Source organism: Chiroxiphia lanceolata, chromosome 1, assembly GCF_009829145.1.
Source record: "Chiroxiphia lanceolata isolate bChiLan1 chromosome 1, bChiLan1.pri, whole genome shotgun sequence".
Lineage (NCBI taxonomy): Eukaryota > Metazoa > Chordata > Aves > Passeriformes > Pipridae > Chiroxiphia > Chiroxiphia lanceolata.
In genome coordinates, this window is record NC_045637.1 from 145,102,882 (window position 1) to 145,127,062 (window position 24,181).

At 41.8% G+C, this 24,181-nt stretch overlaps 1 protein-coding gene across 1 annotated transcript in view; it reads left to right on the forward strand.

The window, feature by feature from the left end:
* The window catches only part of ADARB2 (adenosine deaminase RNA specific B2 (inactive)), a 305,220-nt gene extending 283,229 nt beyond the window's left edge, over positions 1–21,991 (forward strand). Inside the window, exons 7-10 of the mRNA XM_032708225.1 lie at positions 707–875; positions 11,347–11,528; positions 16,712–16,890; positions 18,633–21,991. Coding sequence (XP_032564116.1) covers positions 707–875; positions 11,347–11,528; positions 16,712–16,890; positions 18,633–18,809 — 707 coding nt within the window. The 3' untranslated portion in view covers positions 18,810–21,991. The remainder of the gene's footprint in view (positions 1–706; positions 876–11,346; positions 11,529–16,711; positions 16,891–18,632) is intronic.
* Positions 21,992–24,181: the final 2,190 nt, after the last annotated feature.

Genomic DNA, 24,181 nt, shown 5'->3' on the forward strand with positions numbered 1-24,181 from the left:
CAGGACAAGTGCATAAGCTGCCCTGTGACATCCCAGAGGCAGATGCCTTGCACTCAAATATACAATATCACTGAAGTGATAAAAGGTATGACACAAGGCAGGAGGGTGCATCATTTCAGGTAGACTGCAGAAGGTATTTCAGCAAGCAATGAATAACTACCAAGTTTTGATTTGCTTTTGATCCAGAGTATAAGCCTTTAGCTTTTCAGAATTTTCAAAGAAATTTTGTGATAAAAAATCAAAACCTCAGTTCTGAAATTATTCAGGAAATGTCACTGATTATCGCAGTGGAGTATTGGGCTGGTCGGTATCACGCAGCTGAGTCTTTGACGACACTCATTGAACCAAGCTTTTCCAAATATTACCCCATCACAGATCACTCCTAAACCAAGAAATTGTACTGATTCTTTAAAAAACAAAGCTTCTCTGTTCTTTTTAAACATATAAGGGAAATAGAAGGGGAATGTGAGCTCTGCGTGTGCTGTGTGTAAGTTTTAATTGATGTGAAAAGACAACCATGCTAGGGAGCACCTTCTTTTCTGCACTGTGCTGCTTTCATGGGCCGTAATCTCATCTAATTTTGCATCCAATTTAAAGGACCTCCACAAGTGGTTCTGCAAATGCAAGCTATGGCATGAACACAGTCTCTCAGGTTCTCTCTAAAAAAACATTTAATTATTGTCACTCCTGTGTTTATTTTGCCCAGTGAACAGCAGCAAGCACATAGTGAGAAAATACCGTGGGCACCTCCGAACTAAGATCGAGTCTGGGGAAGGAACCATACCTGTCCGGTGTCACAACGCAGCTCAGACGTGGGACGGGGTGTTGCTGGGAGAGCAGCTCATCACCATGTCCTGTACAGACAAAATCGCCAGGTACGTGACACATATACAAAAGTCTTTACATGTGGAAATGAAGTTTGATGCCAAAGAGGACTGTGGAGACTGGTGGGGAATATCTAGCAGGTGCTGACAAACCCTGTGGAAACACAAACCTCCTTTGTATGCAAAAACAGGCCATATGAACAGGACGGAATGTAAATAGGACATTTTCCCAAATTCTCTGTGGGTCGTTAGTCGCTTATTACAGTGTGACAAAAATATAAACTGTCTTTGCAGCTTTTTTTGCCAATAGAATTTCACTGTGCAAATAAAATACGTCCAACTCTGCTGTTCTTGGATCATTTACCCCAAAACTTGCAAACCAACCATCACACAGATAAACGTAGCTCGTTTGTACCCAATTGGATAAAGTGTCCTAAAAGCTGCTAGGAATATTCCTATTATTTCAAATGTCACTGCAGAACTCTCATGTCACAGCCCCCTCTGTGAGTTTCTGTTCTGTCCAGTAAATACAACACATATTTATGTAGGATAATTTCCATACAATAAATATTTCATAATTATTCCATTGTGGGACATAAAATGTAGACACATTCCCCATTGTCAATTTAGGATGTTAGCTAATGGTAAATGATGGCTATCATAAACCGAAATAAAAGTGTGTGCTCCTGGATGCTTACTTATTGCACTATTAGTATATATCTATACATGCATGTATATTTATGCTCATAATTATATACATATTAAGTGCAGTAGCCATAGATGTTTACATGATCTACACGTAAAATATATCAAATTATAGCTATAAAAATGTAAATACTATGATCAAATTCTCTGCTGAAATATCCCACTTAAGAATTCAGTTAAATCATATCAGCCAAGAATTTGGCCCAATTACTAAAGGCCAATATAAACATAATCTTTAAAAAAAGTATAAATCTTTTGTTTAATGCAAATGCATAAATTCTGCTCTTTGCTTTAACTGGATGACCTACTCTGAAGCTAAATTAGTCTGTTGGCTTAGCAATGCCTGCCATTTTGGCATAAAAAGGTAGGAGCAAACCAGCAAATGGAAATACTACCACAATCACAAAATCCACCCTCTGCTAAGTGTAATCATCACAACTGTTATGTTTAAATGAAGGATAAAGAGCTACTTCTGCTGTAATGTTTTCATTTATTCATAAGGAGATAACAGGAAACTCAAACTTTATTCAGTGGATGTCCTGCACTGGATTTAAGTGCAGCTGGGTTTTCCAAATTCAGAATCATATGGACTCAAAAAACTAAACAAATTTAAGTTCAAGAACAGAAATACTGCACTCTCTGTGGTTTTGAATTACATTAGCTAGTGATTTATATATGAGCTTTGCAAACACTAATACATTTGCTGTTGATGGGGATGGTGACAATAATGCACAGTCTCAGGAGCTGGGTTTTCTCCAAGTACAGCTGTTAAGAACTTTCAGTGAATCCTTTCCTTGTTGCCACACATCTAAACAGTATTAAAACTGTGAAGAAAAAAAGGATCTGGCACAAAGATTTTGCAAGTTAAAAAAAAAATCCAGCTCTCATCATTAATATTATTATTTCATAATTGTACAAATTATTGCAATTTTTATTATTTATTTGCACTGTAATTCAAATGAGCTTGGATTTGTCTTAAACCAAAAGATTTATTACTATTCCACACTTCTAACAGCAAATGTTTACTCTCACCAGTAAGGGCCAGTTAAAAAGAGGTTGAGAAGAGGGGATATGCCATCTGCATTATACTTTATCCCAAATTTCAGTTTACCACATTAAATGCCATCTATGATAATTTTTTATCCTTAGTATCCTCACCTGTAAGGGGGAGAAATCAAAAATTTCTTCACTTGACCTTTGTATCAGCACATACAGGACTGTTTTCTGCCTTCTTTACCTCTGATAATAGAAAGTGCAGGTGGGAAAGGAGTTCAGTGGACAAAGAGATTGCTGTGTAAGGACCCTTTTCCCACTCCTGCCCCACTGAAGAGATCAGTAGTTGATTTCTGTGCCACACTTCAGACACCAGATATTTGCCCTACCACGTAGGTAGCTGACTCTTCAAATGTCTGCAGGATGGAGGAATCTGGTTGCACATCATCTGGGCTTGTCTTGCGATGAGAAAAAAAGAGATCTCTGAAGCTGAAATTCATGTTTGTATAAGTGATATTTGACAAAAAATCTGGCTTGTATACTTTGGATTTTACTACTTGTAAAAGTCCCTCAGGAGCACTGGGCTATTAGGGAATGCTTCCTCTTGAGAATCTAGCCAGTAGCTGCTGAAATATACATCATTTTGCATTATTTGCAAAGGACATTGCTATCAGAATATCAAAGACCCAAGAACATAGAAAGTTACTGAGAAAATCGAATAATATTCTATAAATCACATATCTAACAATTTATGTTCTTTCTTGCTCACAGGATAGCTATAATCACAGAGTAGTTTAATCAGATTTATTTGTTATTCAAAGACATTTAGCAATTTTTATTACTATCACCATGAGTTCAAGAGAATTTGATGCTTGATATGCATTATTTGTGTTCTGTGGTTTTGTTGATACAGGCTGGTATCATACCTGTTCTCTCACTGAATTAAAGCACAAACCCTTCTGGCATGAATAGTCATGTTATTTGGCTCAGGCAGGGAATTACAAGGTGAAATTCTGTGGCTGCATTATAAAGGAGGTCAGACTAGATCTTGGTGGTTTCTTCTGGCTTTAAAACCTATGCATTTATATGTGTAAATTTAAATTTTGGGCTCTGTGAATCCCTAAACAATTCTAAGAGAGCGTCAGATTTACACTCACAACTGCTGTGAGCCTCACAGTGCAGCTGAAGCGAGTTCAGCCTCTCAGTGCCATAGAATTTAGTATTAAACCACATTCTTTAGACCCATATTTCATTAATTACGCTAACACCTTTGACCTCCATTTTCCTCTGTAATGTATACATTTGTGAAAAAGCAGCAATAACATAGGAAAAATAATTTTGAAAATTATTATCTGGGGGTAAATTTATGTCATTTAACATTTTCTTGATGCTAATCATAACCTATATTAAAATCTTTACGTCAACAGGGACATTACAGCCCTAAGGGAGTTTAGGCTTTTTGTGACAACAAACCCATTCAATGGGCCAAATTAAACCTCCTTTCATCTCCCTCTCTCACACTAAGGATGGATGCAGGATAAGTTCATACCTTGCTTATTAGAAGGTCAGTGCAAGGTTAATGCTGCTGTTGCTGATGAAGTCTCTGCAGTTGCTATTTGAGAGAAGACCAATGTTTGAAGGAAAATTTTCATACGCACAGTCATACACACACAGGCATACACACACACAAGCACACGCATCTAGGGGGGAAAAATAGACGTCTCTAGAGCTCAGATGCTCTTTGAGGATCTAAACAACCTAAACACAATAACCAAACACTAGGAAGCAGCAGCACTACATTCTTTCTCTGATCCTCAGAAACTTTCAGGACTGATTTGTGCACAGGTTTCTGCCAGCTTCAGGGGTGGCACTTGCAGCACATCCTGGGGTCTCAGGGGCACTGGCTCTCTGTTTGTGTACCCTTCAATGACATAGTCTCCAGATACACAAAGCCTGCCCATCTCTGAGCCTCTCCTCCCTGCTGCACAGCCATGCTGGCTTCCCACAGCACACAGTGTGTATGTGTATGCCAGATTTGCAGGTGACAGTTCACACAGTCAAATGATTGCATATATAAAATAATAATTTCCAAATGTCTCCACTTCTTATTCCTAAATCAGAAGAAATATGAAAGACTGGACAAAATATCAAAGAACTTTGCACTTCTTCTTATTCCATCACCCCTCTTGACTGCTTGTAGATGAAATTCAGAGTCTGTCACAGAGTAGAAAAACCATTTTCCCTTCCATATGCTTTGTGCTCTGACTCAGGGGAACACTGTCTGAGCTTCAGGCTGGTCTCCTTCCACCATGGCTCATCCTCTAGGCCCACCATGCCCTGAGTTTGATAGCACACATCTCCATTCTGTATAAAGTTTCCTGTCCTGTGCTCTTCTACGCTCATCGGGTTTATTCATCTTATCACCAGCACCTGGGTCCCTTCTTCTTCCATGCAGAAAACTGGAGAAATTCCCTCTCCCAGTGTCAAGCAACCCAAAACAGCAAGCTGTTCTCTGCGTAGCTGCACAGAAAGGTTTAGTGATTGCCATTGCCCGTGGTTTGGTAGGGAATTGCAGAAGTGCTGGGAGCACACAGACAAAGACACTACAGCCCTCCACAGCACAGCAGACCCACGGCACAAACAGGAATTCCCAGGTCCCACATCACCACATCAGCTCCACTACCATGTGTGCAAATTATTTTGAGGATCTTGGTGTAAGTATTTAGCACTAAGAATAAGTCTAAAAATTAGTTCTTGTCTGAATGTGCCAGAGTTCTGCATTGCACTGCTCTTATCCAAACCCTCTTTCTTGATAGACCTTAGCAAGGGGACTGGCAACCTCATGCTATGGTCAGGGCAGAGCACATTCACATTCACTGGATGTCTAGCTGGTGTATTTACTTTGGAGAGAGGCCAGCTTTCTGTGCAGCAAACTTGCATCTACACACACTAGCAGTGTGTAAACTTATTTGTAAATGCATGAAAAGTGACACTTGTCCTCTTTCAAAAGTCCCTGACAGCATGCAGGCTGAGGAATGTGCTTTGTGTATTGCAGGATTTGTAGGGAACTATCCTCCCAAACACTGTCTTTATACAGCAGATAAAAGTCAGGATTCAGTGTTTATTTTGTAAGCTCCAGCCTTAAAATTGTTCTCTTACTACTGCTTCACAAAAGGTCACCTTTAAAAGACTGTGTATTTTCTTGCCACCAGGTTAATGGTCATCCACTTCCTCGTACCACACACAAAAAAAGTGACATTAAGCCCGGAAGTCAAATAAGACCTTGAACATCTAAATTATACCTCACCTACAAAACAAAACAAACAGTAACAACGGACCTCCAAACTTTGCCTTACAGCATGAGTAGTCTATCCATGTCCCATGGCTAAGGTCTGTGGATTATTTGAACCCACAAGCTAGAGAATAGGAAGGAATTTTTCTTGAGAATGTGTTCAGAGTATGGCAAGGTAATGTAGCCTTAAGGCACCATTTCAGGAGTCAGCAGTGGGAGTCTGAAGTAACATTTTATAAGATGAGTTGAGTACATTAAGCTGTATTTAAATGTAACATATAAAAATGCAAGACTAGAAGTCAGTGTTAGAAATTGGCATTCTTAGATCTATTCTAGTGTTAGCCTGTCGACCAGAGCCATTGTTAACAGAAGGCTGAGCCTGACAAGGTAACTCTTAAGAAAAGCTACTTCAAAGGCTGCATATTAATGCAAATGAAAATCAATTAACACAGCTAGATCTTCAATTAGAGATGATTTGTGCCCATAGTTTGTAATTTTCTCTCTTAACCCCTTTCTGTGTGACTGAGAGTTCAATTTCAATCTTTCACCACAAGGTATGTTCCAGAAAACATATATAAACCACCCACTGTTAAAATACAGATCAAACACTAATGCACTAGTTCCAGTTTCCAAACCAATAATAGCTAAATGGTCATATAAATAGGAACACCACAGGTGTTCTGCTGAGCACAGGCCACCCTGAATAACAATTTATGTTGTGTGAAGCATAGCTGGAAATATTGGTAATATAAACTGTGGTACAGGAGGTTAACAACACACCAAGTGGATAAGACTTAAAGCTCTTAATAATGACCAAAAAAAAAAATTATTTTATAAAAAGCCTTAACAAAATAAGCTTTGAAATTCATCAGTAGTGCTTTTTAATGGGCAAGGTTTCCAAAGGTCCCAAGGAAACACTTCAGCTGGACACAGTTCCCTGAGATGTTTTGAAGCCTTGTGTGAATTTCTCCACATCCATTTCGAAGGGGTTCGAGGGCAGGAGCATGTCAGCCATCAGCTCTGAGTAACTCTACGTGCAAACCTATGCTAGAAACACCACCAAAGGGACTCCAGGTGTGTCACATCATGTCTCAGCAATGGGCAAGGAACCACATGCTGACCTGAGGAAGGCTGCAGCCCTCTACACCCCCACCGGTTTGCCTCCAAACCCCTTCCTCATTAATTTTATCATCCATATTTCTGTTGATCCCAGGGAGGGGGCGTAGACAGATTCAGCATGTGGAGGCTGTGCTGTGGTTCTGCCGTGGGGGCACATTTCCCTGCACACCTCACTGGTGGTCCCGAGCTGTCAGGAACATGGGAGCTGGGAGGGGCTTCTATGGGGTCTCACCCCCTGCCCGCTTCACGTCCAGGATTTGGGGAGCACGGCATTTAATTAAAGAAAGGCTGCTTGCTCTGGGACACCTCCCAGCTTGTCCCTGGCATTTCTGTGATTGACAAACAGGCAAAAATATATTTATTCAAGGATTATCTATATTGAAAACTGGACGCAGGATTTTGTCTTTGTAAACAGTGCAGTAATATCTGCTGTTTGAACAAAAGGAAGGCTATACTTTCCTCCCATTTAAAGCACAAAAAGCTCTCCTATTTGAGTGAAAAGGGAAGACATTCTGTTTTATTGATCCAGCTTGCTGAAGATTTGGGGGTTTTTTAATAAGATCTGTGACTAAGGGAGCAGTGGGTTGATTTTCACTTTATTGGAAAGGTTATTACAAAGCACATAGCATATAAGTTATTAGAGAGATGTGTGTCCTTGAAAACAGCCCTTAAAATCTTGAACAATTAGGAAAATTCAGAATGATCCAGCATATTTCCTCATAGTGAGAAAAGTCACTTTGATATATTGAGGACCCAAAATGTAACACTGCATTGCTTTGAATAATAATTTTATTTTGAAAAGCCACATTTGAAGAGAGCACTTTGTTACAGATGGGAACACAGCTACTTTCACGGACCTAAATTAGACTACAGAGAAATAGCTCCTTCAAAATTAATATCCTTATTGATAGTTTCATTGTTGCTCAGATGGACCTTTCTCTATCATCTACCTATAAAAAATCCCATAGCTGTTCATATATCAAAGGACCAAGTCAGTGTTGGTCAAGGGATGAACAATACAAAAGATTATAAAAGACGTTCCCCCAAATATTTGTCAGTAAAATCTATTGTTTATGCACAATACTGAACTGGCTGCCCTCCAAGGTAGGCCTTTTTATCCACAGAACAGTAGCAGAATGAGAAACTGAAAATTTCCCCCATCATTAATGTGCTTTTACTGTGCTCTGACGGACAACAGCAGCAGTGCCAGGATCTGGTTTTGGCCAGCTCAGCACAGTACCTCACCTTTCCTAGAACTTGTGACTTAGTGGGACTCGCACATGCTCAGGGCTGCTTTCCAGAGAGAAGGAACTATCTAAACACTTTGACAAACCTGGGCTAGATTTGGAAGCAAAGCTCTTTCTCTGCTTCTTCATCCCTTTTCTCTGGATGCTGCTAAACCAGCATCGCGTTGAACTGAGAAGTGGCCACTGTACAGGTGGCCATCACCCTCATCCCCTTTCACACCACCACCATGCTGATGCTGGACATCAGCCTTGGCATAGTTCAAGAAGATCCAGCAAGCAGTCCCCATCAAATATTGCCTTCTCACTGTCAGCACATTTCCTGATTTCTCTGTCCTTCCAACCTTGGGATGGTGTTTGGTATTGGGACAGTCTCTTTGTGCACCACATTCTACCCATCAGGTATGACTTGCTTTTGTGCTCTGAAGTCTTTGTTAAATTTCTTCTTCCTCATTTTTTTAGTCTGGCTCCTTTGTCCAGTTTATCTTGGAGTCAAACTTATACCCTGGAGTCAAAACCCACTGTGTGTGATACAGAAGCTTCATCACCCCCTGCACCTGCCTGTGCTTTCTTTTGGAATGGGAAAACAGAATTGTCTCAAGGAACAACTATTTTGTCCAGAAGCCATGAACTCTTGCAGACTTCAGCAAATCATGCTGTCTTTCTGCCCTGATTCCTCAGGGCTTAAAAATGAGGCTTTACCTCACAGCAGCACCGCAAGGATTATTTCATGTTTATGGAATGCTTTCAATACATAGTGGGTGACCTGATCATGCTTATATTATGATTTCCAACAATGTAATTCCATTGACATTTGAATGGCTTTTTACACTAGGATGAATATGCCCAGAATTAGGCAAAGAAATATGTCTAAAGAAAAAGTAGGTTCCTTGTGAAGAATTTAAATTAAATAATCATTATTACCTTCTAATTTATAATCTGAACGCAGTCCCTTATTTTGGTAAATAAAGCTCAGATGATTTCTTGTGATTTGCATATTGCTAAAATCCCAATATTGTTGAACATATGTTGTTTTTCTGTTTAGCTGCTTCTTTTCTCTCCTTCAATCCAATATGTAAGGCTTTTTTTAAGAAAATGTCAAATGTTGAAAACAACACTGATATCTTACAAGTTTCCATCTGGACAAAGATATATGTCTAATTTTTTTACTCTCCTTAGACACTGGTTGGAGGCATAGTACTGTTAGCTGAATTTAACTCTGTTTCTTAAGCTTGCATTATTAATTTTGCATCATGATAAGATGCAAAGAGGCAGCTAGTTCTTTCTTTTAAAAGTGATGTTATTGCAGAAATGACCACACTTTTTTTCCCCAAAATGAAGTTATGCAAATCTGATCGACTAAAGTAAATGTTTCATAAAACCAATGACTGTTTAAATTGTGGGACTAAATTGTTTGTATATAAATATTACCTTTTATATTTCATTTGAGTTTTATGTAGATGAACACATTACTTTAATGGCCTGCATTTACAGAGGGAGACAGTGAGAGTCTGACTCTGAAATTCTCAGCAGCCAGATGGCTGCCTTTTCTTGCATGAGATTAAAAGATGTTTCTCATTCACAGCCCTGCTTCGGAGGCAAATTAATATAGCCAGCTAAATTGCTTGTGTTTTTGGAATAAAATTTAAAGAGAACTTTTTAAAGCAATTGGTGTCACAGGTTCCTAGAGCAGATTGCTCTCCAGGTACAGCATGCTGGTTTTAAACATTCAGTAATTAATGGAAAGTATTCCGTGTTAATTGACTGCTTCAGGAAAGGGAAATATAATGACTCCTTATTAATCATGAAAAGAGACATACAGCACGGAGGCACTGCAATAATTGCACTAACGGTTGAGAAATGTTAATTAATGAAAAGAACAATGATGTAAGAAATTAGCACCATAATGCTTGCTGCTGATGGAGATTCTGCTTTAAACACATTATTTAGCATGGCAGCCACTGGATGATGCCTTAAATAGCAGGCAACTCATACCCTTTCCTTCAGTCAGCTACGGAGTTCCAAATGTTGCCGGTATTTTGGTTTTTAATGAGCCAAAATACACTCTCCAGAACTACATTTTCTGAAGCATTTTCAGTTTGAACTCCTGAACTCAAAACTATTCAAACAGATTGACTGTTTTTGACTTACATAAAAATATTATCAAGTGTAAGAGAACATTAGCATTTGTGTGGTGGAGAAAAACTTCTTAGATGGGCTGAGCTGAATAGGTTTGCCAAGAAGATAACTGCAAAATGACTTCTTTCCCCTTTTTAATTTTTCCGCTTTTTAACCAATTAGCTGTCCCCTGAAGAATTTAGAGCAAGCATGCTATCATATTTGTGTCTAGCTTGAAGTAAAAAATCATAGGCTACTAAAATGCAGAACCATTCTGACAACTAATCCAACATCAGTAGCACGGAGTTCACAGTCATTAACAGGCAGAAGGCCCCAAGGTTTCCACCACTGCTCTGCTGCACCTTTAAGACAGCAACAGGGTGAGACGTATCCATCACTCCAAACATTTTAAATCAGGTCAAACTATTGGTTAAAAATTAATTTCCTAAAATTGTAAGTCCTTCTTTTTCTCTATTCAGGGCCAGGATTTAATTCTTATGAATGTCTTCATATATTCATGGTCATTTCTGCAAAGAAATGTCAGCCTGTGAGGCATTCAAAAATTTTGTGTGAATTTTGGCCACTTAAGTCTTGTGTTAGCTTGACTGTATGACATGGGGATGGTAATATATGACAAACAGGTAGAGTAGTAAAAGCTCTCATTCTAGCTCTACCATTGCAAGTGAAAAACTATAGACACAGGAAAAAACATTAAAATTCTGCTAAAGACAAACTAAACGAACATCCATCGAACAAAAAATGCTTTAAGAACAGCTCCCAATAAGAAGCCTCTGCTTGTAGTGATACAAGACAGAAATACATCCCTTAAGACAATGGCACAACAGCAATTGAAAATCATCACAGAGGCGGAATCAGTCCATGGGTGTATAATAACCCAACAGTGCTTTGTGTAGCATAGGACAGGGTCAGGAATGGTTTCATCCCTCATCCCTCTAAGCCATGTGCTGCCCTATGCTGATTTTTCCAGGGTAGCTCTACTGTGGCTATTCCTCCATCCCTGTGCTTTATTGCTGTTGAATTTCTCTTTCAGATGGAACATCCTCGGGCTCCAAGGTGCTCTCCTCAGCTCCTTCATCGAACCCATGTACTTGCACAGCATCATTGTGGGAAGCCTCTACCACACTGGTCACCTTTCCCGGGTAATGAGCCATAGGATAGAAGACATTGGTCAGCTGCCAGCTTCGTACCGGCGCAATCAGCTGCTTCTCAGTGGTAAGCAAACACCTGCCTGCCAGATAAATGATCCCCTCTCCCATCACTAATTGTGCTGGTCACCAACAGAAAAGTTTTTTGGGTTTAAGCAAACCATTATCTCATGCCTTCTTTTTTTTCCCCCCGGAGAGTATGAATTTGTAGAATGAAGAAACTGTGTTTAAATCCAGGTCTGTTTTTCATATGCAGTGGCCACAAAAAGAATACAAGCTGACTAGGAGAACAACCACTGTACACTGAACAGTATTTCCCCCACTGAAGTGGGGGAAAAATGTGCCACCACTTCTCCTTCCCAGTCCCTGTCCCTACCCCAGGTCTCTGGTCCTTCTTCTCCATTCCCCTTACTCCCACTTCTTTAACCCCCATCCAGTAATAGCTCTCCAGCCTCATCCCAGCAAAATCCCACGAAATCTTGAATGCCTTGAGGTCCTCATGAGGCATGTGAGTGATAAGGGCCACCAGTTCTGCATCAGATTAGATCCCTATTTTACTCTTACACTTCGATAATTGTTCTTTGCGAGGATTCCCTGAGACACCAATACAATGTCAGCTTTACAGAGCTGGGATGTCAGGAAGCTTTAGTGTAGTACCATTGCCTTTCAAAGTCCTCTAAGTTCCTCAGTCAGGAGAGTGCTGGTTTATCCCTTATCTATTTCATGGTCTTTTTTTTTTTTTAAATACATCCTTGTGACAAAATTAGTTTGGCTGAGGCAGAAGTGATAGTTTAGCCACTGGGGAAATTCTCAGTTTCTGTGTGGTTTAGTACATCTGGCAAGTGTAATATTCATGTAGGTGTTATGAGGTGAATAGGTCAAAAGGCTTATCTTTATTTGAGCAGCTTATCTCCATTTTTTAACTCTTCAGTGCAGCTAGCCAAAGACTGTGCAGTGCAAGTAGGCAGGAAGCTGTGCTCCACACTCCCCCTCCAGTCTATATGCCCACCTGTCCCACCTACCCTGTTCCAGCATGGACATGACCCAGCCCCCTCTTCCTTCCCACATAACATCGTGGCAGGGAGGAAAGGACTCGCAGCTGGTCAGGAAATATCTCCCCATTTCCCAAACCTGACTGTTATTTTGACAATGCAGCCCTGGCTGCCAGAAGCCTCTGCATCTTGCACTGGGAAAGCGGATCTCATCCTGTGCCAGCCCTAACTCGTTATAAGTGCTCCCATACATTAAGATCAAAGGCACACACACTACCACTGTGTCTGCAGGATGTACAGGGAAACCCACTTGAACTGTGGGAGGGCTGAAAACACAGTAGAGGATTTCATAAGAGATTTCACCACACAACAGCTATTTCTTTGCAGGGCTGGCCTTGCAGAGTAAAAGCAGTGGGTAATACTTGGCCCAAGTGTGTATGTATGCCAAGAGTTGTTCCCAGAGTTTTCAAGGCAATTCGAAATGCATCAGAGGGACCCTTGTGCCACTTTAAACATCTGCATGTTTCAGGGCTGTCTTCCTCCTTCCGAGAGACTTCTGTCTGGAAAAGGATTTGCTCTGCTTTTGGTGGTGTTTGTGAGTTTTCCCCAGCCCAGGAGCAGTGGGAGGAATCTCTCTCTCTCTCTCTGCACTGTTTTTGTCACTAAAGCCATTATTTGTAATCTTCCCTCCCCCACAAATCCCAGGGAGCCAACGCTGATTAAAACTTACATTGCTGAGGCTTATGCTGCAGTTCTTTTTCCTGGGCAACTGTGCTGACAGCATATCCAGTGACTAAGGAGATGGGCACTGAGCAAAAGCCACGCTGAATGCATTAGAAACCAGACCTCCACAGTCTCAGCCAGGCAACTCCACCTCCCATACTTGTCTTGGAGATCAGGCCAGTCAAGGATTGCAGGAGTCCTTAAATTATAGGGGTGTCAATTATTTTGTCACTTGATCATAGCGGTACAAACATTTCAATGGAGAGGAGAGGCATGGTGTGTGATTAGATATCCTGAGATTAACTCCTTGGTTCCACTGAAAAATAATCAGTGAGGTTTTCCACTCACACCAGTCCCAGCTAGATGGAACTCCACTCATTCACTGAGATTACTCTTGGGTGTAATTTTTAGAAGAAGAAAAGTCCTGGGTATTTTTTATATCCTCTTCTCTTGAGATTGTGGCTGTTCTAAAGGGTATCCTGAAGAGGCACGAGGTTTTGCTGGGAGAGAGAGGACAATGAGGACAGATTTCAGTTCATATCCCACAGTACTCAAATTAATATTATTTGTGCAAAGATGTTTCTTTTCCTTCCAGTTTCTATGGCCTTCTATTGTACTCTGTCATGAGGATTTTAAGGAGGATGTTTTACATAAAGGAGATAAAAACATCTAAGTTATTTGGGTGTTTCCTTCCAAATAAAATCAGAACAATTGAATCAAAAGGAAAATCTGGAAGAAGTGTTTAAAAATTATAAAAAAACAACAGAGAGTATATCCATGTTCTATATTTGTGTCTGTCATGAGTTTCATGGGTTTTTTCTTTAAAACATCTTCTCTTGCATTTGGAAAATGATATGAAAATATCTTCTACTTACCTAAATACATATACTTATATATGATATCTGGGAAGAGAAAGCATGAAAGCCAAACCAGCCCAGAGGGTTTTCCAGGCACTGGTACAAGACTGGACTACTCTCACAGTCCAAGACCAGAGGGAGGTCCTAGGCTGGGCAGGGGTGCACAGCCCCCATCTGATGGGCACCCACAACCTGCTCTGCCCTCCATGTAGCCCTTCCTTCTGGCCACTGCTTTCACAACATTTTTATGTATTTAGTGGCCTGTGGCAATTTTTCATGGCAGAGTGTTTGCCATCATGTTTTTTGGCACTCAAATCCTCTAAGCTTTTGGGTGCTATCTTGACAGAGAGTGATGCATAGTGTCAAACAGCTGATTTTGATCTGTTTGCATACCATTCTGTGTAGAGGGGCTCTTCAAGCGCCACGCAGCTATCTGATTTTCAAGCTCTCAGTTTAAATCCTGTTGCCTAGGTGAACTGGAGTTTTAGATGCAGACTGATCTGTTATCTCAGGGGGAAAAATTGAAAGAGGTATTAATACGACATGAATGTGTTTACAAATCCTGGGTGAGGTTATGACTTAGCTGTAATTCTCTTCTACACACGATAGTGAGTTCAGTCCCAGTGACTGAGATGATTTCTGCTGTTCCAGCTTTGTCACCAGTACAAAGTAGAAAGTGCTTGTGCCATATAATTTTTTCCTTCAGTGGCCACCTTTCTGTCTCTTTGTGTGCTGAGTACCATTTGGCTCTTACAACTCCCTCTCAGAGCAGATGTGACCAGGGAGAGAGTGAGCATGTCCCTCACTGGCATTACTTCCCATGATGCAGAGGGGGCCCAAGTAAGACACGGGGGCTGCCTGCAGAGGCAGTGTCCTGGCCACCACAGACCCTGCACAGCCCTCTGCTTCTCTTGTGATGTCTCTCAGCAGCTTACCAAGCTCAACACATTCGGCAAAGCAATAGGTGCTGCATTCACACCAGCTCCCATCTCCTCCCATTCTGCCTGAGACCAGCACATGCTCGTGGTGTGAATCTGTTTTGAAAATGAGATCCCTGAGTGAGAAGGGGCACTTTGGAAAGGAGGGGCTTTGATGTCTTTTCTCTAATCTCCTTCTCTCTGAACAGCCCATATCAGCACTTCTCGCTCTCTGCAAAAGTTCTTTGCAACTCTCTCAGTAGAAAATGCAAAGGACCTTTCTCTGCTTCCCTGCACCCAGGAGCAGTGAAAGCGGTCCCACCAAGCTGTGCAAACCATGAGCTGTCACTGGAGCTGCTGCAGGCAGGGGCTCCAGCAGGAACTGCCATTTGGAAATAGAGACCCAGCCCTGGCACTGTCCTGTGCCAGCGTGGCTGTGCCAGGCAGCTCCTGCCTACCAGCACAGTCCCCACCTGCCTGCTCACCACACTGGCTTTTGTTTTCCAGGTTTGCAGGCTAATGGCCCATACAGCAAATTAGCAGAGAGGGACACAACAGCTGGATCCAGACACATCATCCAATGCCCATGTTTTCAAAAATATTCAGACTGCTTCAGGTCACTCTGTTTTTTCCAGCCTTGGAAGCTCTGAGTGTTGATTCTTTGCTCCAAAAGCACTAATGAGTAGGGCAAGGCAAAGCTCACTTGATTGCATTTATCCTGTGCTGGAAAATAAACCAACCACTTTCTTTATTCCTCTTATTTTCTTGCAAAGACTAATCATTCCCTCGTTTCAGGTACAAGAAATGAGAAAGCAATGGGATTCATGAGCTACACTAAATGGTTAAAAAGAGACAGGAGTTTACCTGATTAAAAATAACTCATGTACACACCCACATCCTGACCTTGTAGCCCTGGTCTGCATTTAGAGCCAAGGGAGATCTCATCCATGAAGGCAGTGGTTTATTATGCAGCTTTGGATGTCCAAAACTGTCCATGTGAATGACACTAAAATCATGCAGTCACCTCAGGTGACTGTAAACCTCATCACTGCAGCTGTCTAAAATTAAATAGATTCATTCCACCTAAAGATGTCCAAATATCACTGTTAGGATACTAGCTAGTTCTTGAAGAGCTGGTGCTCCATACGGGGTAAGAATCTTGCAGGCAGACACAGGGCTGGGATCAAAACTATTCTGTGTAGATCTGTGATGTCTACAAGGTAATTATTAACTCAGGTCTAACAATCTCTCTGTGATGAGGAAGTGTTTGTTTTGTATTTTCTTATTCCCTGTATATATCCCCTGTGATCTCGACATCCATCACAACAGAGGCCCTAGGAGCTCATAGCAGATAAATATGCCAGCATACTGTGGAAAGCTCACCTGAAGGGACTCATGGCAAAAGCACTTTATTGCTTAGTTCCTTTTAAAAAGCTGTTATCCCATTAAAGCCTTTCTGAAAGATTTCACTCAGCAACTGTCACACTGCTGTCAACAGCTCACACTACAATCCAAAGGCTTTCCTTAGGCTAATGAAAGGTTTGCCTGCAAGGCGGAAAAAATCTATAGGAATTGCTAAATTATGTCTCTGCAAGGCAGCTGGTCTGGTAATGTTTAACCAATGGTGACAAGAGCATGTGCAACCCACGATGCCAGCAGGTTCTCTCAAGGATGTCCCATGTGCCACAACAACCCACCACATGTTAGCACCCTCTGAGTGCTTTCAACCCTGGAGGTTACTGGTGTCCTTCTCTCCTTCAGGGATTAGCCATGCTGATGCCCGGCAGCCCGGAAAATCTCCCAGCTTCAGCGTGAACTGGATTGTGGGGAACACCGACCTGGAGGTTATCAATGCCACAACAGGGAAGAGGACCTGTGGGAGTCCCTCACGGCTCTGCAAGCACATGTTCTTCACTCGCTGGGCAAAGCTTCATGGCAAGGTAGGTCTGATGCACTAAGAGGCTTGTCAATAATTGTCCTGCAGTCCATGTAGAGTGAGAGAAGGTGAAGACAAGAAAATATTATTTTATTAAGTGCCAAAACCTCTTTCCTATTGGGAAATGAGTGGAAACAAACAAGACAGAGCAATGGCATGGAAGTGTGGAGACACTCCCATCGGTGAAGTCATTAAGGAAGGAAAATGAACCTGCAGGGTGGGGAGGTTTGATGACAAGCCCAAAGTGTTGTTCTGCTCTGCAGGAGACCCCTAGGGAGGGAGGCTGATGGTCCGATCTGTCCTAGCAGGGACTCTGAGCCTTGAGGGAAACAGAAGAGACTGACCTGGGCTTTGTGCCCAGGGCTCAGTCACAGTTCAGCGACACAGGTCCCAGCCTATTTCCTGCAGAGAAGGTGGAAAGCAGGGCGAGGAGCACTCCTGCCACCCCCAGAATGGAGTGATCCTCACAGGAACAAAATCAGGGCCACGGCTGGAACTACGGCCGAGAGAGCTGGACTGCATCTGGCTCACACCAGGGATGAGGTCAGGGTGAGCAGGAGGCTCATAGGTGGCTGAACTTGTGGCTGAACAAAGCACTTTGCTCTTGACAAAACAACATGTTTGATAATGTCATCAGTGTCCCACCTCTGGGAGCAAAGAGAACAAAGAGGCAACCAGAGGGAAGCCACTGCCACCAGGCCAGCTTATGGCTGGCAGTGTCACCCTCCCTTGCTGCCTGGCCAGTACAGCCCCAGCCGTACAACCCCGTGGAATGCTGGCACACGCAGATGGGAGCAGCTCATTGCAGGCTGCATGTTCACATTCTCCTTTAATCTGTCTCTCAGCATCTCTCCTGTTTAGAGAGAAGGAAAAGAGTGCTGTTTGCTCACCAGGCTGTGCTTTGAGGGTGCCTTTCCCTGTAGGGTGCTATTCCCCTGTCATGTAAGCATTGGGCATTCACCCAACTGCTTGTTCCAAGACATTTTTTAGACTTCGGTTTCTTTTGCAAGACATCAAAGCCTCACTGCTGGATTGGCACTGTAGAGACTTGGGCAGGAGTCCATTTATTTAGTCCTTCTGCAGAGCAAAGGGTGCTCGCTGCTGCGTGTCCTTCCAGGGGATGAGGGGTACTGGACACTGGTTTGGCCTGAGGTATCTCCTGGTGGGTGACTCCAGTGCTCAAACAGAACACTTGGATTTCCTGCACCAGCACAAAACCTGATTCCTGATTTGTGCCCTGTCCAGAGCATGTTTCACAGCATTTCCACCAATAACAGATTACAAAGGTGAAATGGTAGAGTGTAGAAAGTCTTCTGTCTCTTGGCATTACTTGGAAGCACTGAGCTGTTCTGCTTCCCTGGCTAAACTGAGCACATTCTTCAAAGATCTCCAGAAAGGATTTTTTTCCTTTTTGTCCCTAAAATTCATCTTAGCTGAGAAATAGCACCCTGCCTTTGTAGAACACACCAAGATTTGCTACTGCCTATGCCCAATCCAAGGCAAAGCTGTTCACCCCTTTGCTCCTTGCAATGGCTCAAAACCATGCCACCGGCATTTATTGCTCCCCTGTTTTTTTGGTTGTTAAACTAAAAGCAAACACACAAAGCACAGTGATAGTTTGTTTTCTGCTTATGAAATGTAAGAAGATTATACAGCTATTGAAGCCTCCTGTTGCTTTTGGCTCGTTGGTTGGTTTTTTTATTATTATTTCATTTTTTTTCCCCTTTCCTGATTTTTGTTCTGCAGCTGAGCACACGAGTACTAAGCCATGGAGACATGCCATCAGTGTACAGCGAGGCAAAGCTGGTGGCTCAGACGTACCAGTCTGTTAAGCAGCAGCTGTTTAAAGCATTTCAGAAAGCCGGTCTGGGCACCTGGGTGAAGAAACCCCCAGAGCAAGATCAGTTCCTACTAACTGTGTAAATCACTCGGCATCTTTGCTACACAACTGGATCCAATCAGCTGGAGAGAAGGCGAGGCAGGACGCATGAGCAGAGAGAACTGAAGCAGTCTGAGATTTAATAGCAACCTCCATTGGAATATTTGCTTTTAATTCTGTATTGGAAATATATAAGTAGAAAGGTGTCTGATGCACTGAACTCAACCTTAGAAAACTGATTTTTCATGATCCCTTCCCAAGAATGTACCTGCCCAAATTACAATGCCATCCCCACCAAGATTCCGCTTTTCATTGTTTATTGTTGTTGGTTATTACTGATTTGAGGTGTTAGTGGGGCACCTATCTGATCAAAAACAGAGTTTGTTTTCCCTTACACAATCAGTGCAAGAGTCATCACTGAATAATGGAAAATAATGAGCAGAGATGGAAGTACCCTGGGCACACAGCATGGCAGCAGCTCTCAGAGCACCCAATAATCATTCACAATAAAAGGTGTTTAACCTCTATGCAAAAATCATTGTTAGCTGCCTAAATCTGTGATAAGAATTTGGACCTCAAAGATAATGAGCACTTTTAAATTCCGTTTTCCACTGCTGGCTCTGAGCACAAAGCCAGGTGTCAGGATGCCCTTGGTTTTTACACATATTCCCTTTGATGCCTCGGACAACCACTTCCCACCAAATCTTCAACTCTGGTCACAAGCCTCTGCATGCTGCAAATTTTACTTTTCCAGGCTCAGTTCATCACACATGCCCTTTAGACACCAGCCAGGATGCAGATCCTTGTCAAGAGGGCAATTCAACCCTGCACTGCCTGAAGACCAGTGTGACGATGCTGCTGGTTCTGGATCTTCAGGTAGCTGCCTAAAATCAGACAGGCTATAGTCAGGACCCAGAGTTTCAGATTTGCAAGCTTCTGATGAACCACAGCCCTGAATTAAGTGGATGTGAGCTCAGGATGCTCCATGCATCTGAACAATCACTGGGTTGGGTACCCACAACTAACACATCCCCAAACAAGAGAGCACATTTGATACTTGGCTCTTTCCTGCCTCAGTTTCTCCACCTGTCAAATGGGGATAATAATGCTTAAATGCTTCACATCTAAGGAATTTGGCAGGATCAAAATGCCCTGGTCATATGCAACAGTGTAAGCCAGATTCTGTCACTTTTGCAGTGAGTTTTACCTCCCCATACAGTCCAGTTGACATAAGAACAGCAGATGCAACTACAGGCTTGGGTAAGGTCTTACTCAATGCATGAGCTTTCAGATTCCAGATCTTTGTAAATGCCAAGTGTTATTATTATTATTCATGTTCATCTGCAGCCTGAAAAGCAGATGGAGTTTTTCACTTAGGAGACAAGTATACCCCAACAGTTAAATATTTTTTTCATAACTGTGGCTGGGTCTGATACAATCTCATCTTTGAACCATCCCAAATTTCATCAGAATGTAGAAGATACAGTCATGAGAGAACTGAGCTTTGATAGTCCCATTGCAAAACCAACGTTCAAATGCTCTGTACATTTCTCTAAGTTTTTGGGGTTTTAGATGACAGGATTTGCGGGTATATGACTACAGTTTTTCTTTTTATTCCTGTGATTCTCTTTAAATCTGTATATAACATGCTGCTACTGATTTGTGATAATTGTCTTGGTATTTTCTCAGAACTGTCAAGCTGAGTTACTTTTCAAACAACACAAGGCTCATATTTTTCCATGTAATTTCCTTTACACGGGAAACTGTTCCTATCAGTAAAGATAGATGCTCTTTGTATAGGGTTTATCATGTTTGGAGAGCCATATACAGTAAATACATTGTTTATTGATGCCCACAATAGAATAGCTACAGTATTTTGATGAGATTTTATTTTTAGATTATAAACTACAAGATTTATCTATAGTGTCTTGTATAAAAACAATTGTGATAAACTAGAATTTTTAAATTAGATAAAACAAAGCTCTCCCCTTCTAGAAACCTTTTCAACAAAATAATACATTCCATATTAACTACCAAAAATATTTAAAAAAGTATCCTTAGAGTAGAAATAGTTTAAAAAAAAAAAAAAAGAAAAAAGAAAAAATCAACCAAAAACCTGAGATGTTTCAATAATGGAAACACCTTGCAGTAATCACTTTCTCAATACTTTGACCACTTTGTCAGCTCTGCTGATTAACATTCAGAATATTTTTCGCACCTTCTGGAGCTTCCAGGTACCTCTACATGGTCCTGTCCTCTAACAAAGCTGTCACTGGTGCAGACTTCCAGTGTGATCTGGGCACCAGAGGGGCCATGAGCAGGTGGGGGGCCAGGCAAATGACTGGAGGTGTGGGACAAGCTGCCGGTGACATTGGCAGTGGTGGTTCCAGGGGCTCTGGCTGCTCCCACCGAGGGAGAGAAACCACAGCGCGACCAGAGAGGAGGACAAGGTTTCTCATGCAGAGATCCACAGGGCAGGAGGAAGCGTGTCTTCTGCTTTTCCTCTCCAAATTCACCCTTATCTAGCACACAAGAGACCTCAATGGCTCTTCCTTACATCTCCCTGCCCTCATCCATCCTCCTCCAGCTGTGGCATGACGTCAACTGAATTAATGCATATGATTCCACAGGCTGGTGTTGCAGCTATTGTGACAACAAAGCACCATGCCTGGTTATTTTTAAGGACATAAAGAAAAGTGTGATGGGACTGAATTAACCTTTGTTGCAAGTAATACATAAATGCAACCCTGGATTCAGCTGCCAGAATGAATTTAATACTGGGGACCAAACCAAGTCTCCCCTGCAAGTGGGCATCAGCTCATCTCATTGAAGGCATTGGAGTTGCACCTGCGTGCACCAGGGTTGAATATGACCTTAAATATCTATTTCTTCTCATTATGTGCAGCAACAGTGTGATGGGACCTCATCCCAGAAGCACACATGACCTACATGCAGCATTTCCTGAAGCAAAGGAAAAAATGCTCAGTAGTAATTCTGCAGTGAGGATTCTGTACATAACACGCATGAGTGAATGGCAATACTGTACTAATGGATGTACATTTGTAATATTTGTAAAAAAAAAGAAAAAGAAAGAGAAAAGACAACAAAAGAAAATAAATCTGAATTTACATATGTGAATTTGCTGCTAAGTTCTGTAAAATTGCACTCAGTGATACCTGATAAGTGAATGTTTCTGTTAAGTGAATAAAATGCCAAGTAAAATTGTTCTTTCATTGTTTGTTGACCATTTTTCCCTATGATTTAGCAATCAATTGGAATGTGCTCCAGAGTGCTAGTATATACTTTAGCACACACCTACTGTAGATCTACAGACATGTTCTTATTCAGTTTGGATTTGATGCATTGTGGGAATGACACACTTGTATGTCAGAGAGAGGGATCTGCCTGCTTATGTAATGAAGCCATAAAGGGACATAGTGTTAGTCCTGGAAGAATAGTGAACTGGGTACATCTCTATTTAATTCTTCTAGGTTACTCTCAAATATCTTTCTTAATAAAAAATTAATATGCATTTTTGCAAACGCACACTACCGGAGACTTGAAGTGATGAAGAAAAGGTCAGTACCTCTCTGCAGATTTCTGCTTCTTGATGGAGTGGCCTTGGATTACTCTTGCTTTGAACAATCAGTATTCAGCTACAGCAGACTAATGTTCACTGAACCCAAACCACACCATCCCCACAAAGGTTTAACACTGTTGTATGAGGCATCACCTGGTGCCTTGAGATGATTTCCCTTGGTGCAGTCCTTATAGAGGTCATTGGTGTTACCAAAGCATCCAAGCCTTTCAGCAGCACTCACTATCAAAGTATGGAATACACTAACAGTGTCTAAAAAGTAGATTTCCCCATCCCTCTCCTTGTGAAGATTTGGTTCCAAATGAAATTGGGGACCAGCAGATCTCAGGGAACCCCAACAGTTTCACTGGCCACACAGTTTCCTTGCTTGCTCTTGTTGAAGAAGTTGGTGTTGGACCCTCACAGACCACCCCATGGGTTTCATTGCCCAGTAGGAACTATACTTAGCTTTATTTTCAAGTGAAGACTTTGCTGCAGTTGTATTTCCTTAGCTTGGATCTATGTCATTAGGCAATTGGGCAGGATAAGGAGGAGGGAGAAGAAAGCATTGACAGGGTGAAGTTGTTTGTGTAGAAAAAAAGTCGCTGTGGGCTGACCCAATTCCATCAGCCATGGTGAATTTTTGCCTTGAGCAAAAAAAGCCACAGATTCTCAGTATTTGTCAATCTCAAAGTGTATTTGCACACATCAGTTTTACTGCTTTAATTGTATATATGTAGAGTAAACCCCACCCATAGTCTCATCCTTACCACAGCCTTCCTACCAGTAGAAATGGTCACACTGTCTTATAACACTGTCTTAAAGAGACAGAAGAGAAGCAACACCAGTGGAAAGGCAGCTTGTGCCATTATCCACCCTCAAGATGATGAGCTAATTATTTTTGTGTTAAAAAATGTGAACACTGAATTCTTCACTTGGCAAAAGCCTCGCACAGCATCAGCTCTCTTTGCAGAGGGGCTATGGAGGGACGTGCTGAGACCAGCTTTGGCCATGAAGGGTAAAAGGTGGAGGTGAAGAGGTCTCTGTGGGGGCTTTGCACAGCCTGGCAGTCCCTCAGCCCACTCCTGGGCAGTATGCCCATGGCTGGGAGCACAGCAGAAGGCTCCCAGCTGATTTCTCCTCCAAAAGTTGCTGCTATGCCTGACCATGCGCCACAGCGTGATACAATTTGGCTGCCGAAAACAACTACAAAGCAGTCATTAGTGTAAATTGTATGGATGGATTCCGTGTTTAATCTCATTAAGTTTAAAGGCTAAATACCAGAACTGCATTTAAAACTTTACAGGTGTTCACCCCGGTGTCATCAGGCACATTTATTCTTTCCAAATGGATACTGGAAAAGCAAAAGCATAAAACATGAACAAGATGATATATGACTAATAGAGGGCTTCAGAGAAGTGCCTGTTTCTCAGATAAATAACAAATAAAAATCCTTCCACGTGCAGTTAAAACTTGATAGCCATGCTCGTGGTTGAAGAATGAAATGGAATTTAAGAGCTTTTTAAGCTTTTTGATTCATTACCATTGTGCCTACTGTCCAGCCCCTTGATTACTTTGGCTGGTTTCAGCTTGATCATGTGGATACATGAGTTTAGCTGGAAATCTGAGTAAAGCCAGAGAAATTCTGAGACTTTTTAAAGAGTAGTGACAGTCTGTTTGGATGCAAACAGGAAAAAAAAAACACCAAACAACACAAAGACATACAAGCAAATGCACACCCATAGATACATGTGGTTTCTTACTACTCCAGGTCCTCCTGAATAAATTACGTGGCCTTGGAGAAAGGGGATTAATAATCATTGTCTTTTCAGCAATGAA